This window comes from Spea bombifrons, chromosome 12, assembly GCF_027358695.1.
Source record: "Spea bombifrons isolate aSpeBom1 chromosome 12, aSpeBom1.2.pri, whole genome shotgun sequence".
NCBI lineage: Eukaryota > Metazoa > Chordata > Amphibia > Anura > Pelobatidae > Spea > Spea bombifrons.
Window position 1 is genome coordinate 31,493,851 of NC_071098.1, and position 17,431 is coordinate 31,511,281.

Sequence of the window (17,431 nt, forward strand, 5' to 3'; positions counted from 1 at the left end):
TGTTTCTCCTTTAATGTATCACAAGTGACATCTTTAAATTTAGGGCAAGGATCAAAATGCATGTTTTCGAGGCAGTTGACGACGCACTTTGAGGCCGGGACGCACTGATTATCCTGCTCGTAAGTATCCTGGGGGCACACGCATCCGAGATTACAGATATCAAGACACATAGCATTTCGAGACACCAGACTCTGGCATGTTCCACCGCACCTTATACAACCTAGAAACATAGGTGGGGTGCAGTGGATATCTGGTTTTCCTGATTTAAAAAAAAGAATTGGGTTAGAAACATATTTACAGAAAACAATAAATTAACCAAATATCACAGTAATCCGGACACAAATGGTTGCATAGAAAAGGTGTTTCTGCCTGAAAAGTCTTGAAATGGCTACGCAAAACAACATTAATTTACCTACAAGTTTATGCATTAAATAAATCAAGAACAAAAATCAAAATAGAACGTTCCACGTTTTGAAGAACCTAGAACCTTAGAACTCTGCCGATCTATAAAATATTGATACAAAGCAATATTGTCCGAGTACAATTAATTATTAATCTATAGAAGAAGACGTATTAAAGAACTAAGTGAGTAACCCCGACCCTCTGTAAAGAACTCCTCCTCCTTGGTCAGACGATTCTTGCCACTGATTGGCTGCTTCAAGTTAGGGGACATTGTGAAGGTTTAAAGGGACCACGCATCTGTTTTATGGATAAAAGAGCATTTAAGTGGATTTTGGGGGACTTTGCTAACAGCTGGAATTAGTGTTATGACTTATACATCCCCAATAGTTGTATGAACATGTAGACACCTTAATGTAATACAAAAAATAACATTTACTTAATACATATTCTATCATTTTCTAGAAAAGGTTATAAATTCATTTCTTTGAATAATGTACCCATAAACTATGTATTAAATCAAAAATAGATTCTGTAGCCATTTTTTATATTCCATTCTTTATTCTGAAGATAAAATATATATTGAAGAGTTTCTTTCACTTACCTGGTGGAAGAATATTGGCATCCAGGTTATGGAATAGCACTGTTAACATAAAAACAAAAAAAACACAAGAAAATGTGAATTTTGTGAGTCTACAATCTGCTATAATTTTTATTAAGTAGGCATTCTAGCTGTAAAATTCTTTTTTTGCCATTCGTGCTTACCAAACATTACTGTCACAAGCAAGGACTTCATCTTAATATTTCCGTGGAACCAATTACAAGTTGATCAATTAAGTAATAAACTGCAAAAAAAGAAATAAAATAATAATAATTATAATGAAAAACATTGTATTCAACGATATCGTTAGCTCAGGATAAAAGCTCGGTTTTAGTTTAAATCGTGGGGTGTGAAATATAGAGATTTAGAGATTATATGAGAAAATTAAATAAGGAAATTAAGTAGTTCATATTAATAACAAATCTTCCACTTCTATATTCATTAAAATTCTGTATATTTCTTCTCCTATTCAATAGTAAATCCGTCCGCGTTATATCGTTGTATAAACAGATCAGATCTCACCTTAATCTCGTCTCTGATTCCAAATAGAAAAGTTCTGGCTGCTCGAGGTCTAGAATTTTATTTTATATTCAGCGGCTGCGTCATCCCTGAATCACAAACCCAAACTACTTGTTGTGTATTACGCAATAATCTAATGATTTTCCCCATTCCTTTGATATCACCAGCCCAAAATAAACTCCAGCCGATGCCAACACTAAATTATATACGACGCTTCTGAATTACCCGACTCTGCCCCGTCTACCCCTCACAGAGGTGAACGTTATATATTTGAATATTTTTTTAAATCTTCCTTGTCTTCTTGTGTTATAGATTATTAACAATGTGTCATATTACATTGGGATTTTTTTTAAATAATGAGGATAATAATCAGATAATGTATGGGTGTGAAAATGTGGTTCCCCAAAACTTCTCAAAACAAGGGATTGGTCGCTGACTAAGACGTACGGCATGACGAGTTCCATGTGCAAAAACATTCTGTGATACTAGAACATTTGGTATCGGATTAAAAGGGACACTGCGGCCACCATATACACTTTAATGTCCCTTTTACAAACGCATGGAGGGATTTTGCAGCCCCCCCCTGTACATTTACCTTCTTCTAAGGAAGGGAGATGCCTGTAGCATTTACAATATTTTTCTGGGGTTTGTCCTTCATCTCTTGAAAGAAGAGGCTATATAACCTTTTGGAGAGTTTGGCCCCAAAAGAAGAAGAAGATTAGGGACCCGGTGTTCCTTTTGTGGCCTTACAGCGGTACCGGCACCATCAATCATTGATATGGTTAAAGTGTGTTTATAAATTGAATCCCATCTCTTGTCCTTCCTGAAACTGATAAGTAAGCCCCTTGTGTATAAATACACTATATGGACAAAAGTATTCGGACACACCTCTTAATTATTGAATTCAGTTTAGATCAGACCCATTTCTACGGGTGTCTAAAATCACACACCCAGCCCAGCAGTCTGCATTTCTAAATTTCCGAGCCCTGACTTCTGACCTCAACCCCATCGAACACCTTTGGGATGAACTGGAACGGAGATTGTGAGCCGGGTCGTCTCGTCCAACATCAGTGTCTCACCTCGCAAACACTCTACTGGATGAACGGGCATCTTAATCCCTTAATGACAAAGGCCGTACATGTACGGGCTCAAAATGCATTGTTTTCAATGGGTTTTGGGACCGCCCATTGTGTTAATGCTATACAATGTGCTTTGGAGTTTTTCCCCTTCCGGGGGCAACTGTCTCATGTCTGTAAAGTAATTAAAGAGACTATTTATTTTAGGAACATTATGGGTGTAGTTTACCTCTATAGGTATGCCTTGTTGTGCCTCGTGTCGCTTGTGTTTAGGCCCCAACTGGCCATCTGGCACACAGGACAAATGCACAATGGGCCACCAGCTGTTAGCGGCATGCTGCCATCGGCTGGATACCCCCGGCGGCACTCTATGTGAGCATAAAAATGTAATGTGCAGCAACACTTCGTTCAGCTGCACCTACGCCAACAGGCAGCCGAAAGGTCCTGGGATCAGCATCAGGTGGACAAACCCAATAAACCCTTGACATATGTTAAAGTTTGCAATACACAGAAACCCAGAACCTGCCGGCAGATCGGCCCCATCCGGCCCCTGTCTAGTCTCCCGTTTCTCCTGCTGTGAAGACTCAAACCTTAACCAGTCGTTGGTCTCGTCTTAGATTCAGGAGCCGTATGTCTATCCCATGCATGTTTAATACCCTCACTGTATTACCCTGTACCACCTCTGTTGGGAGGCTGTTCCACTTATCTTCCACCCTCTCAGTAAAGTAAAGAGTATTGTAAGACGCTCACGCATTTTGCTCAGTAAAATCTCTTTATTCATTAGATGAATTTTCATTTGGTTTCATCACTTTGGACATTCACTGACTTTTACACAACGGTATTCAAACTCCTTCACTAAAACGTATCCCGGGTCGCAGACGCAGCCGGGATTGCAGCTGTGTTCTTTTATTTGTTTTTCCTTTAATGTATCACAAGTGACTTCTTTAAATTTAGGGCAGGGATCAAAATGCTTGTTTTCGGGGCAGTTGACGACGCACTTTGAGGCCGGGACGCACTGATTATCCTGCTCGTAAGTATCCTGGGGGCACGCGCATCCGAACCGACAGATAGTAAGACATGGAGTGTTTCGGTATGCCAGACCCGCACATGTACCACCGCACCCTGTACACCCTGCAACCATAGGTGGTGTGCAGTGGATATCTCCTGATAAAATAAAACAGTGGGTTAGAAACATACAGAATATAAGGTATATACATATAGAAATCAATATATGTATATTGTATATATTCTAATCTAAATAGAGTAATTTTTAGACAGCTGTGCCAAAACTAAGAACTAATTAACTTTAAAGATCATAAATCAAACTAGAACATTTCAAGTTTTAAACAACCTAGAACCTTAGAACTCTGTAAAAGCTTTAGCTGTAACAATATCACATACAATTAAAGGTACAGTTTAATATTATTCTATAGAATAATACATACTAAAGTACTCTGTGAGTGACCCTGACGCTGTGTGAGGACTTTAACAAGGAAAAAAATATAGAACTTAGTTAAGGGAAGCTCCATATTTGCAGCTCCTCTCTACCTCCAAGGAGCGACAATTCTTGCCTCTGATTGGCGGCTTGAAACAGCGAATCATTGCCAGGAAAAACACTCCCTTTGCAATCGGTTATAAATAATTTATTTGAATTAAAAACATATCTATAAACTATGTATTCATTCTAAAATGTACTCTGTACCGATTTTTAAATATTCAATTCTTTATTCTAAAGATAAGTTATTTGACTTACGCGGTGGAATAACATTCGCCTTCAGGTCATGAATTAAAATGTGGAATAACACTGTAAAGATAATTAAAAAAGAAAATGTGAATTTTGCTGCAGAGTCAACAGTTCTGCTATAATTCCTATTCATTAGGCATTCTAACTTTTACATTTTAAGTGAAATTGGTGATTTTTCGGCATCCGTGAAATTACTTACCAAACGTTACTGTCACAACCGCGGACTTCATCGTGATATCTCCGTGGAACCAATTTCACGTTGATTAATTCAGTAAAAAACTGCTAAAAAAAAAAATACCCGTTATTATTCTGAGAAACATTGTATTGTTTTGTTGTATTGAATTTAAGCTTAGTTCTTCCAAAAAAGGCTTTACGTAAAATAGTATACAATAATCATACATTTATTTAAAATAGTGGGATGTAAATTAAATAGATTTCAGTAGCTGATTTTTATATGAGAGAATTAAACAAAGAAATTAAATAGTTAATATTAATAATAAATATTTTAAACTACAAATCTTCCACTTCTATATTCATTAAAATTCTGGGTATTTCTTCTCCTATTCAATAGTAAATCCGTCCGCGTTATATCGTTGTATAAACAGATCAGATCTCACCTTAATCTCGTCTCTGATTCCAAAGTTCTGGCTGCTCGAGGTCTAGAATTTTATTTTATATTCGGCGGCTGCGTCATCCCTGAATCACAAACCCAAACTACTTATTGTGTGTTACGCAATAATCACATTATTTCCCTTAAAAATAGTCCTCTGACGTCACCAGCCCAAAATAAACTCCAGCCAATGCCAACACTAAATTATATACAACGCTTCTAAATTACCCGATGTTCAGAGGTGAACGTTAGACCTCATTTGAATATTTCCTTAACATCTTCCTTGTCTTCTTGTGTTATAGATTATTAACAATCTGTCATATTGTCATATGAAATTGGGAATTTATGTAAATAAAGAGGTTAATAATCAGATAATGTATGGGTGTGAAAAACAAGGGCTTGGTCGCTAAGACGTACAGCATGACGAGCTCAATGCGCCAAAACATTCTGTGATACCAGGACCTTTGGTATCGGATTAAAGGGACACTGCGGCCCCCATATACACTTTAATGCATGTGACAATTGGGGGGTTCCTGTTCATTTTTGTGGTGTCTCTTTTTTCAAACAAATGGGGAGATTTTAAAGAACCCCCCCCAGATACATTTCTCTTCTTCAGAGGAAGGGAGATGCCTGTTATTTTAAAAAGTTAGATATTTTTCTGTGTTTATCATTTTTTTTTTAGAGAAAAGGAAGAGGCTACATAACTCTTCGGAGAGTGTGGGCCCCAGAAGAAGAAGATCAGGGACCCGGTGTTTCTTTGTGTCCTTACAGTGGTACCGGCACCATCACCGACTTCACGGATATGCTTACATCACGTAATTTCAGGATTTTAAATTAAATCCCGTCTCTTGTTCTTCCTGAAATTGATAATAAAGCACTTTGTGTATAAATATTTTTAGATCGGATTCTGAACATATTTAGAAGTTTTGTGGAATTTCCACATTGACGATTATAATAAACCAATAACAGAAACACAGAAGCGTTCTTTGCTCCAAGTGAAATAAGTTTTCTTATCATAACTTCGTTTACCTCTCAGGCAATTCTTTGGGTGTTTTCATCCTAAGCGATTGCGTAATAATATCATACAATGTGCCCTGGACTTTTTCCCCTGCTGGGGGCAACTGTCTCCTAGCTCCTTCTATCTCAACTCACCCTAAGAAGTGTGATTAGAGAAAGTCAACAAAAGAATCAAAGAGATCTTTTTAGCTTAAGAAAACATTATGGCTCTAGTTTACCTCTGTAGTAGGTATGATCTATGTCTTGTTGTGCCTTGTGTGTTCGCTCCCGAACGGGCCATTTGGCACACAGGACAAATGCTCAGTAGGCCACTGGCCATTGGTGGCATGATGGGCCTAAACTCTATGTAAAAACGTAACATGCAGCAACATGAGTGCTGGCCTAGGCAAAAAGCCTTGTCAGCGTCCTCCTTCCTCATTGGACGAGCCCTGAAACATTGTTGCAGCTCAAACTGGTTAAAAAAAAGTTGAAGGGGGGGCAGCTCTCTCTTTGATGTCCTGAAGATGCCACACAGGGAGAATTTGATACGCTCCCCCTCCCCCGATTTTGGGTTGGTTTTACAGGTTGGTTAGGGTCAGGTTGTTCTGTCCTGTCTGTGTTTCTCTCTGGTTTATTATCTCCGCAGCAATTTTTGTCCACACCTCCCCCCCCCGGGCCAGCTCTTATGAGTTTGTGATCCGGGAGTTTGCCCTACGGGCTTGGGGAGGCACGTCCTGAAGATGGCTGATGGCAACGGATGGTCTAGGACACCAACCCTGCTAATGAGCAAAGAGGCTCGGTGGCTGGCGGGTCATTAAAGTTATGTGTTATCATATGGTGTTTTCGTTCACTGGTCAATAATGGGGGGGGTAGTTAATAAAACTGAGGCCTACGTCCTACCAATTGTGTCCTGTCTTTTATTTGGGATATTGGGTTACTGTTACTGGTTGGGCTATAGGGCTAAGCAGTCATGTAATTGGTCTCGTCTTAGATTCAGAAGCCATTTGTCTATCCCATGCATGTTTAATACCCTCACTGTATTACCCTCTACCACTTCTGCTGGGAGGCTGTTCCAGTTATCTACCACCCTCTCAGTAAGTAAAGAGTATTGTAAGACGCTCACGCATTTTGCTCAGTAAAATCTCTTTATTCATTAGATGAATTTTCATTTGGTTTCATCACTTTGGACATTCACTGACTTTTACACAGCGGTTTTCAAACTTATTCACGAAAACGTATCCCGGGTCGCAGACGCAGCCGGGGCGGCAGCTGTCTTCTTTTATTTGTTTCTCCTTTAAAGTATCACAAGTGACATCTTTAAATTTAGGGCAAAGGTCTAAATGCATGTTTTCGGGGCAGTTGACGACGCACTTTGAGGCCGGGACGCACTGATTATCCTGTTTATAAGTATCCTGGGGGCACACGCATCCATTATAACACATAGCGACACACACAGCTTTTCGGTTTGCCAGACTTGCACATGTACCACCGCACCTTACACACCCTTCAAACATAGGTGGGGGGCATTTGATATCTGGTTTTTCTGATGAAATAAAAAAAAAAAAAGAAGTAGGTTAGAAGCAGACTTATAGAAAACAATACATTAACCGAATATCATTTCTCTCCTAACAATAGAGTAATCCGGACACGATTGGTTCCATAGAAAACGTTGCATTAATGTATATAATCTAGTCTAAAAAGAGCAATTTTAGCCAAAACCAAACTAATCAAACTTTACTGTAATTATCTATTAGTTTAGGTATTAAAAAAATAAAGATCAAAAATCCAAATAGAACGTTCCATGTTTTGAGCAACCTAGAACCTTAGAACTCTGTAAAAGCTTTATACATAATATAGTACTATGTACTATTGTTGTAGATACCTTAATGTAATCCAAAAAACATAAACTTGGTACATATTCTAGCATTTTAATATAAACGTATTTCTTTGAATGAAACATTTCCATAAATTATTTAAATAATAGTATAATATATAAGAAAAAATATTAATTCTAAAATGTATCCTTTACCCATTGTTGTATATTTAATTCTTTATTCTGAAGTTTAATAAATTAAGGCGTTCTTTCACTTACCTGGTGGAATAACATTCGCCTCCAGGTCATGGATTAAAATCTGGAATAAGACTGTTTAAAAAAAATAAAATAGAAATTGTGAATTTTGCTGCAAAGTCTACATTTACCTATAATGTTTATTGAGTATACATTCTAAATTTTAAGTGGAAATATTTTGGCATTCGTGAAATTACTCACCAAAGATCACCACCGCGGACTTCATCGTGATATCTCCGTGGAAACAATTACACGTTGACCAATTAAGTCTAAACTGCAGAAAAAAATGATACCAGTTATTATAAAGAGAAACATTGTTTTCGACTATATTGTTAGCCCTGGATGTACTCTTAGTTCTTCCAAAAAAAGGTACATATACAATAATCATACATTTATTTAAAATCATGGGATGTAAATTTCAGTAGCTGATTTTTGTATGAGAAAATTAAACAAAGAAATTAAATGGTTAATATTAATAACAAATATTTTAAGCTACAAATCTTCCACGTCTATATTCATTAAAATTCTGGGTATTTCTTCTCCTATTCAATAGTAAATCCGTCCGCGTTATATCGTTGTAGAAACAGATCAGATCTCACCTTAATCTCGTCTCTGATTCCAAAGTTCTGGCTGCTCGAGGTCTCGAATTTTATTTTATATTCAGCGGCGGCTGCGTCATCCCTGAATCACAAACCCAACCTGCTAATTGTGTGTTACGCAATAATCACATTATTTTCCTTAAATAGATTCCTTTGACATCACCAGCCCAAAATAAACCCCAGCCGATGCCAACACTAAATTATATACAACGCTTCTAAATTACCCGACTCTGCCCCGTCTACCCCTCACAGAGGTGAACGTTATATATTTGAATATTTTTTTAAAGCTTCCTTGTCTTCTTGTGTTATAGATTATTAACAATCTTATTACATTGGGAATTTATGTAAATAAAGAGGTTAATAATCAGATAATGTATGGGTGTGAAAATGTGGTTCCCCAAAACTTCTCAAAACAAGGGATTGGTCGCTGACTAAGACGTACGGCATGACGAGCTCCATGGCTTGGAATAAATGGACACTCTGGCTGCCATATGCACTTTAATGTCCCTTTTACAAAGGCATGGAAGAACCCCCCATACACTTACCTTCTTCTAAGGAAGGGAGATGCCTGTAGCATTTACAATATTTTTCAGGTGTTTTTTAATCATCTCTTGTGCGACCCCATAAGAAGAAGAAGATTAGATACCCGGTGTTTCTTTGTGTCCTTACACAACCCAAGGATTCCTTGGGTTTACACATTAAATCCCATCTCTTGTTCTTCCTGAAACTGATAACAAAGCCCCTTTGTGTATAAATATTTTTAGATCGGATTCTTTTAGTGACGGAACGTATTTAGAAGTTTTGTGCCGTGGAATTTCCACATCGACGACTGTAATAAACCAATAACAGAAACACAATAGTTTTCCTCACTGTAAGAAAATATACAGGGCCAAACACAAACTTCGTATCAGGAACAACGCATAAATATGTATGTGCGTCAAAAATAGGCAGTCGCTTAGATGCAAACAAAGGTGAAACATTTAATACGAACAAAAATAGAAGAAGAATATAAAAAGAAGATAACAAAAATAATACGAAAGAAGTCTTACAAAACCTTCGAGAGGAATTTAGTTGATGACATCTGTCCTATGCGTTCCTGAGGATGGAGGGAGAGTTGAAGAGTCCGTGGATGGCAAATACATCTTCTCTCGACCTCTCTTCCCATGCCTCTCCATGTCTTACAAAAGCCTAGCTTATATGTGGATTGGACAGTGGCGTCGCTACGGGGGGGCAAGGGGGGGCAATTGCCCCCCCTAGGTTATCCCTTGCCCCCCCTGTTGCCCCCCCGCCGAATTTCTAAATGCCGATTGCCTACCGGGAAGCTGGGAGATTTCCCGGTAGACCGGCTGATCTGAAGACCCTCGCGATGCCGTGCTGTGACGCCTCTGACAGCTGCTACGCTGAGGCTCTTCATCCTGCCAGCTTGAAGACGAGACGTGACGCCTTGCGGGGGCGGGCTCACGCAGTCATCTGAGCTCTTCGTTTTCAGTCAGTTCCGAGTGAGTGCAGAGCAAGAGCAGAGAGGAGGCTGAGCAGAGTCCCGGGAAAGCAAGAATTAATACGGATTCAACGGTATTAATAAAATTGTTATTTTGCTCTGTGGGACTCAATGTGGAGTGGACATATGAAATGTAAATAACGTACTAAAGGGGGCTGGCTGGGGGGGCATAAGTGCACAAGGCAGAAAGGCCGGGGTAACAGTAAACAAGAGAGGGCTGGGTGGGGCATCTTATATGAAGGAATACTAAAGGGGTTCCTGGCTAGGGGCATAAACATAATTGTGTGGGGGCATAACTACACAATACAGGCCATACAAGTGTATGGGAGAATTAAAACATAATGGGGGGTTGGGATCACATAAATCAATACATAATTGGGGCATAAATAAACAATGTGGAGCTGGCTGGATGGCACAAATACAAGGGGATGTGACAGTGTGGGCATCAGTAAACAAGTAGGGGCTGGCTGGTGGCATTGTGTAATCAATACTAAAGGGTGGCTGGCAGGAACATCAATACACAAGTGGGCAACTGGGGCTATCACATAAATCAATACTAAAGGCCCAAAGGGAGGGGCAGGCCGGGGGCATAAATACATATAGCACTGGCTGGAGGCCTTTGACCTTTATACAAGGGTTTGGGGGCACCACATTAATCAATACTAAAGGGGCAAAAACACAGAAGTGGGGATCAATGAAACAGCAGTGTGGAAAATCCATTCTGTTGTAGGTGTCTGTGTGACAAAGCCTGTCCTGTTGTGTGTGTGTGTCAGTGTGGCACAGCCTGTCCGTGTGTGTGTTTTTGGGTGTCGGTGTGGCAGAGCCTGTCCTGAAATGTGCATTTGCGCATGTTTCCTGGCACTTAACTGACAGTAGGAACTATTTCATTTTTACTTATCCAGAGACAAAACCACTTCAGAGGACAAAACTTTCTAGGCCCAGAAATCCGTGAGAGGAAAAGTTAAGGTATTGTGTTATTTACTCTATAATATTTATTTCAAGGATTAGTCAGACTAAATTGTTGTTTCAGGCTTCCCATGTTGATTGTTGTTTTTAGTGGACTGATTACTCCCAATCCCACCTCATACTATCTGCCTCGCACTGATCTCATCTTTATCCAGTACACATGGATGCCATTGAGTTAAGATTCTGTCTGTTCCTCAGTATTTTAACACTTTTGTTTCCTAATGATTTTAATATCAATGTGGTATTCTGTTATCATTAAGAAACTATTTACTATATATTTGAGAAATAATTATTCATAGTTATTTGAATGGCAATTAGTGTGACTTCAAAAAGGGTATGTGTAAGGGTAGTGGCATGTGCTGACATATATGGGGCTGGTGTCCCAATATTTCCATTTCTGCTTTTCATTCTCAAAACAAACCTGTGTAGAGTAATGCAGCAGGCTCCATAAAAGGCATAGTATTTTTTCTATGTCTATTTTTTTATGTCTATTTGTTAGCTTGTTTGAGCAGGGCCCTCCTCACCTGTTGTCTCTGTAAGTCACATTGTTATGTTACATACTACTTGTTATGTCCTGTCCACCCATTGTACAGCGCTATGGAATTTGATGGTGCTATATAAAACAATAAATAATAAATGTGTTGTATTTCATGCCTCCTCCTTCAATAAAAATATCTATGTATCTGTGTCAGGCAGTGGGTCTGTGTGTGTCAGGCAGTGGGTCTGTGTGTGTCAGGCAGTGGGTCTGTGTGTGTCAGGCAGTGGGTCTGTGTGTGTCAGGCAGTGGGTCTGTGTGTGTCAGGCAGTGGGTCTGTGTGTGTCAGGCAGTGGGTCTGTGTTTGTCAGGCAGTGGGTCTGTGTTTGTCAGGCAGTGGGTCTGTGTTTGTCAGGCAGTGGGTCTGTGTGTGTCAGGCAGTGGGTCTGTGTGTGTCAGGCAGTGGGTCTGTGTTTGTCAGGCAGTGGGTCTGTGTGTGTCAGGCAGTGGGTCTGTGTGTGTCAGGCAGTGGGTCTGTGTGTGTCAGGCAGTGGGTCTGTGTGTGTCAGGCAGTGGGTCTGTGTGTGTCAGGCAGTGGGTCTGTGTGTGTCAGGCAGTGGGTCTGTGTTTGTCAGGCAGTGGGTCTGTGTGTGTCAGGCAGTGGGTCTGTGTGTGTCAGGCAGTGGGTCTGTGTGTGTCAGGCAGTGGGTCTGTGTGTGTCAGGCAGTGGGTCTGTGTGTGTCAGGCAGTGGGTCTGTGTTTGTCAGGCAGTGGGTCTGTGTGTGTCAGGCAGTGGGTCTGTGTGTGTCAGGCAGTGGGTCTGTGTGTGTCAGGCAGTGGGTCTGTGTGTGTCAGGCAGTGGGTCTGTGTCAGGCAGTGGGTCTGTGTGTGTCAGGCAGTGGGTCTGTGTGTGTCAGGCAGTGGGTCTGTGTTTGTCAGGCAGTGGGTCTGTGTGTGTCAGGCAGTGAGTCTGTGTGTGTCAGGCAGTGAGTCTGTGTGTGTCAGGCAGTGGCTGAATTGACAGAATGGAACATTTTCTTTTGTATTTTAGAACCTGCAGAACGTGAAAATAACACCAGAAAATGGACATACGATCTTATTATTCGTCTCTTACAAAAAAGCAGCAATCAGATTCTGCTGCAAAGGAGCAGCAACAGGATGAAAGTCAGCAATCTAGCCATCCAGATTTAGAGATTGAATATGTTGAGATTGATTCACCAGAAAGTGATTTTTATGTTGCGGAAGAAGAAGAGGAGGTCCCTGAGGTACTATCAGAGTTTGACGAATCAAGCTTGCCATCAACAAGCTCACGCCAATATAGTGCCCATGGCGAATCCTCCCAATCCTGTGATTATAATCTGTCTTTGGTACATAGACCCACTGGTGGCATCAAGAGCAAGCCACCAGGGCCCCATGACATCAGTCAGTGTGCTACTGAAGGGCCAAAACAACCAATACTAAAAAAATACCCACAGACAAAATTTGGAGCAAGCTTTCGTTCTTTCCGACCTCAATGGTTCGAGTCATTTAATTGGCTGGAATACTCAATTTCACAAGATGCAGCATACTGCTTTTCATGTAGATTTTTTTCTGTGTCCAAGTATACTCACGGAGACATGAGAAAAATACCATTTATTAATGTTGGTTTCTCCAACTGGAAAAATGCCATGGAAAATGAAAAAGGGATGCCACAACATGAAAAGTCTACTGCCCACAAAGAATCCTGTGTAAGCTGGCAGGATTTCAAAATAAACAAAGAAAAGGATACATCCATTATGAAAGGCCTAAGTAAAGCACATGCCAGAGAGGTGGAAGAAAACCGGCATTATATTAAGACAATTGCTGAAGTCCTTCTTTTAACAGCAAAAAACAAAATTGCTCAAAGAGAACACCGCTACAACTCTGATGAATTAAATCATGGAAACGTGAGAGAGATCTTATACTTAATTGCTAAAAAAGATCGCGTTGTAGAAAAGAAACTTCATGGGCCAAGAAATGCTCGGTACTTACATCCATCTATTCAAAATGAACTTTTAGGAGTTATGGCTTCAGTCGTTAGAGAAGACATTGCAGAGAGCCTAAAAGACAGTCCTTTTTCTATCCTGGCAGATGAGACAAAAGATTGTAACAAAACCGAACAGCTGTCTGTTGTTGTCAGATATTTTTTTGATCAAGCTGTGCATGAGAGGTTTTTAAAATTTTACAAAGCTGATTGCCTTGATGCCGCATCATTGACAGATTATATATTCAATGTCCTCTCCTCACTAGGGATTGATAAAAATGGATGTGTTGGTCAAGCTTATGATGGGGCTGCAGTAATGAGTGGTAGGGTAAATGGTGTTCAGGCAAGGATTCAAAAAGAGGTGCCTACTGCCCTATATGTTCATTGCATGAATCACCGTCTTAATTTAGCTATTGTTGACACTGTTAAAAATGTAGCTGAAGCATCTGAATTTTTTGCTAAATTGGAGAAGCTTTACGTTTTTTCCAGCACATCAGTGGTTCACTCGGTGTTTGAAAGCGTTCAAAAACAAATGTCAACAAAACCTATTATGAAGCTAAAACAATTAAGTGATACAAGGTGGACATGCCAATATGCCGCATGCAAAGCTGTTCTTCAAACACTTGAGCCTCTTTTGGAAACCCTTAAGTTAATAGCTGATGGGAAACATACAGAAAGAAGAATTGAAGCAAATTCCATCAGTATTTTCATTGACTTCAATTTCATTCTTTCACTCGTGCTTTTTGAAAACATATTAAAAAGGACACAGATGTTATCCAATATGCTACAAGCAAAAAATCTTGATTTGGCATCAGCAGTGGTTCTTGTCCAGACTGTCATTCAAGAACTTGAAGAAGTACGAAATGAAGACAAAGGCCCCACTATAGGATCTTTACACTCTCCTGCAATAGGAAAGGTTTGGGTGGATGCAATTGACTTGTGCGTTAAATGCGGAATAGAAACTCCTGACGCTGAAGGAGATGAACCACCTTGCAAGAGAAGAGATCGCAGACCACCTTTGAAGTTAAGGGACAGCGTTATAATGGAAACAGTGGGTCAACGAACACAACTCAGCAAAAAGGATGATTTTATACATCATTTTATCTATGTTGTTCTTGACAAAATAATATCAGAATTAAAATTGCGTTTTTCAAGGGATTCCTTGCTGGTAATGGAAGGCATTCAGGCACTTAACCCAAAAGCGGATTGTTTCTTAAATTTTCAAAAGTTGACCTCAATGGCAAAATTCTATGGCTGTAATCTAGAGTATTTAGAAACAGAACTCAAGCAGGCTCTTGTGACCTTGAAGAGGAAAGAAGAATCTGATGGCATGAAAGTTAACACTGTTCTGGAATTCACAAACTTTCTGCAACCCTATGCTGTCCCTTTCTTTGAACTGTACAGACTGTGCAAAATTGCATGTGTTTTGCCAGTTAGCAGTGCATCTTGTGAGAGAAGTTTTTCAGCACTGAAATTAATAAAATCCTATTTGCGTACGACAATGACCGAGGAAAGGCTGTCAGATCTTGCCACACTGGCAATTGAGTTTAGGCTCGCAGACAAAATAAACATGGATCAAGTCGTTGACAGGTTTGCATCAATGCATAAAAATTCACGTATAAGTCTGTATTAGGCTACTGTATATGCTTTTCTCAACACCAAAATATTTTCAGTCTACTTTCTAAAGAATACTATTGGCATCAAAGCAACTTTAGCTAAATTAAGCAGTTTTGGTGTTAAAAAGCATGTGTGAACATGCTACTTTTGTTAGATGCTGCACTTATTGTATGCTAAAACTTTTAATCCAGTTCTGTTATATTTTGTTTATCACTGTTCAATGAGCTTGTGCCCTATAAATAATATTTATTAATATTTTTATGTTATTTATTATAAATACCACTTGGCAATTATATTTTGAAAATAAAGTTTTGTTTAAAAAAGATATCTCGTTTTCATTTTGAAGTAGGAAGTGGCTGGCTGTGTAAAATTGGTACATAGTACTTAGTATTAGATTAGTAACACACACAAAGACTCAGGGTCTGTTCATTGGTCTTCATTAGTGACGTATTTAAAGTAGGTGAATATTCAATGGTGAAAATTGCAGTTGTTCCAAGGGCGACAAACTTCACAAAAGACATATCAGGGAAGGGGAGCTTTACTGATGAATCATCTCCTGCCATCATTTGAATTATTAGGGTTTTGTACCCGTGGCATGATTTAATGGTGGAAAATATTAGTGCCCCCCCAGTTTTGACTGTTGTATCTTATGTGCCCCCCCTATATTTTGTTCCTAGAGTCGCCACTGGGATTGGATAATGATGTCAGTCTATTGGTCTTCACCTAATTGGGTAAACATGCTCACTAAGGTCTTTACACGTGGAAACCCTATTTTAGGTGGTCGCTGTAAGTACCGTATTTGCTCGATTATAAGACGAGGTTTTTTCCAGAGCAAATGCTCTGAAAAATACCCCTCGTCTTATAATCGGGGTCGTCTTCTAATCAGACCCCAAAAAAATGCTGGCGCCATGCTGCTTACCGGTCGCGAGCAGCGTCTCTTCTGTTAGAAGCAGGGCAGGAAGCTTGCAGCGTCCTCACAGAACTCTATCTCCCCCCTCCCTCCTCTGAGGGCGGGGCCAGAGAAGTTGCTACAGCCGGTCCCCTGCAGAAGTCTGCGAGTGGGAGATCTGCAGTTCAGGTGAGGGGGTGGGGGAGGGTTTTTGAGTATGTGTGAAGTGTGTGTGATTAAGGGAATGAATGAGTATTTAAATGTTTGTGAATGAGTGTGAGTGTGTGTGTGATAGCATGGATGTGTAAGGGGGGTGGGGGTTGTAGCATGGCATATGGAGGCTGTAATCCCACTGCTATCATCCCCAGGTTCCAGCATGTACTGGCTGCCTTGGCTTGATAGGAGTGTGATTGCTGTTAGCAGTTTGATATATATATATATATATCAAACTGCTAACAGCAATCACACTCCTATCAAGCCAAGGCAGCCAGTACATGCTGGGTTAAAAGGCATATCATGGGGCTGAGTGGCATATAGGGGGTTAAAATGCATTTCTGGACCTCCAGAAATGCATTTTAACCCCCTATATGCCACTCAGCCCCATGATATGCCTATATACCTCCAGAAATGCTTTATACCCCCCTATATGCCACTCAGCCCCATGATATGCCTTTTAACCCCCTATATGCCAGAGTGGCATACAGGGGTATAAGGCATATCATGGGGCAGAGTGGCAAATAGGGGGGTATAAAGCATTTCTGGGGGCAGAGTGGCATAACTGGGGGGGGCAGGTTGGCAAATAAAAGGAAATTTAAAAAATATATTTTTCTCAATCATAGCTTTTATTAAACATGAAAATAATTTACATTAATTAATATTTACTGGTAAAACTTTTTCCCTATAGGGTAGTCTTATATTCAGGCTTTTTGTTTTTTTCCTAAATTAATATTTTGATTTTGGGGGGTCGTCTTATAATCGGGGTCGTCTTATAATCGAGCAAATACGGTATATTGTAATGGCCTTTTAGAGTTACAACTACACCATGCATTAACAAGTTACTATCCTATCTATAGACTGCATGTTCAGCAAATCCTTCATTCTATATTTAAGGTCAAGGAAACCCTGAAACCTATCATTAAAACCTATTAATATATCTTAATAATCATTCATTTATGCCCAGTGATTACATATCTTTTACTATTGCCTATACTAATAATTATATATGGTCCTTTATCATATTCTTAAGGTTAGAAGAGATGTTAAATGTGTTAGAATATTTTACACTCACCCCAAGTGAAATAAGTCTTTTCTTATCATAACTTCGTTTACCTCTCAGGCAATGCTTTGGGTGTTTTCATCCTAAGCGATTGGG

The 17,431-nt window shown here is 39.7% G+C and overlaps 1 protein-coding gene across 1 annotated transcript; it reads right to left on the reverse strand.

Moving 5' to 3' along the window:
• Positions 1-3,348: 3,348 nt before the first annotated feature.
• LOC128469614 (alpha-tectorin-like) lies at positions 3,349-4,587 on the reverse strand. The gene is made up of 3 exons (XM_053451429.1): positions 4,539-4,587; positions 4,349-4,399; positions 3,349-3,759 (listed from the first exon to the last, which is right to left on the reverse strand). The coding sequence occupies exons 1-3, from the start codon at positions 4,567-4,569 to the stop codon at positions 3,401-3,403; spliced, it is 441 nt and encodes a 146-aa protein (XP_053307404.1). The 5' UTR covers positions 4,570-4,587; the 3' UTR covers positions 3,349-3,400.
• Positions 4,588-17,431: the final 12,844 nt, after the last annotated feature.

Coding starts and splice junctions, on each gene's coding strand:
- LOC128469614 (XM_053451429.1), bottom strand. CDS start 4,569: ATGAAGTCCGCGGTTGTGACAGTAACGTTTG. Junction 4,400..4,538: donor GGTTGTGACAGTAACGTTTG/GTAAGTAATTTC, acceptor TTATCTTTACAG/TGTTATTCCACATTTTAATT. Junction 3,760..4,348: donor GGCGAATGTTATTCCACCGC/GTAAGTCAAATA, acceptor TTATTTTATCAG/GAGATATCCACTGCACACCA.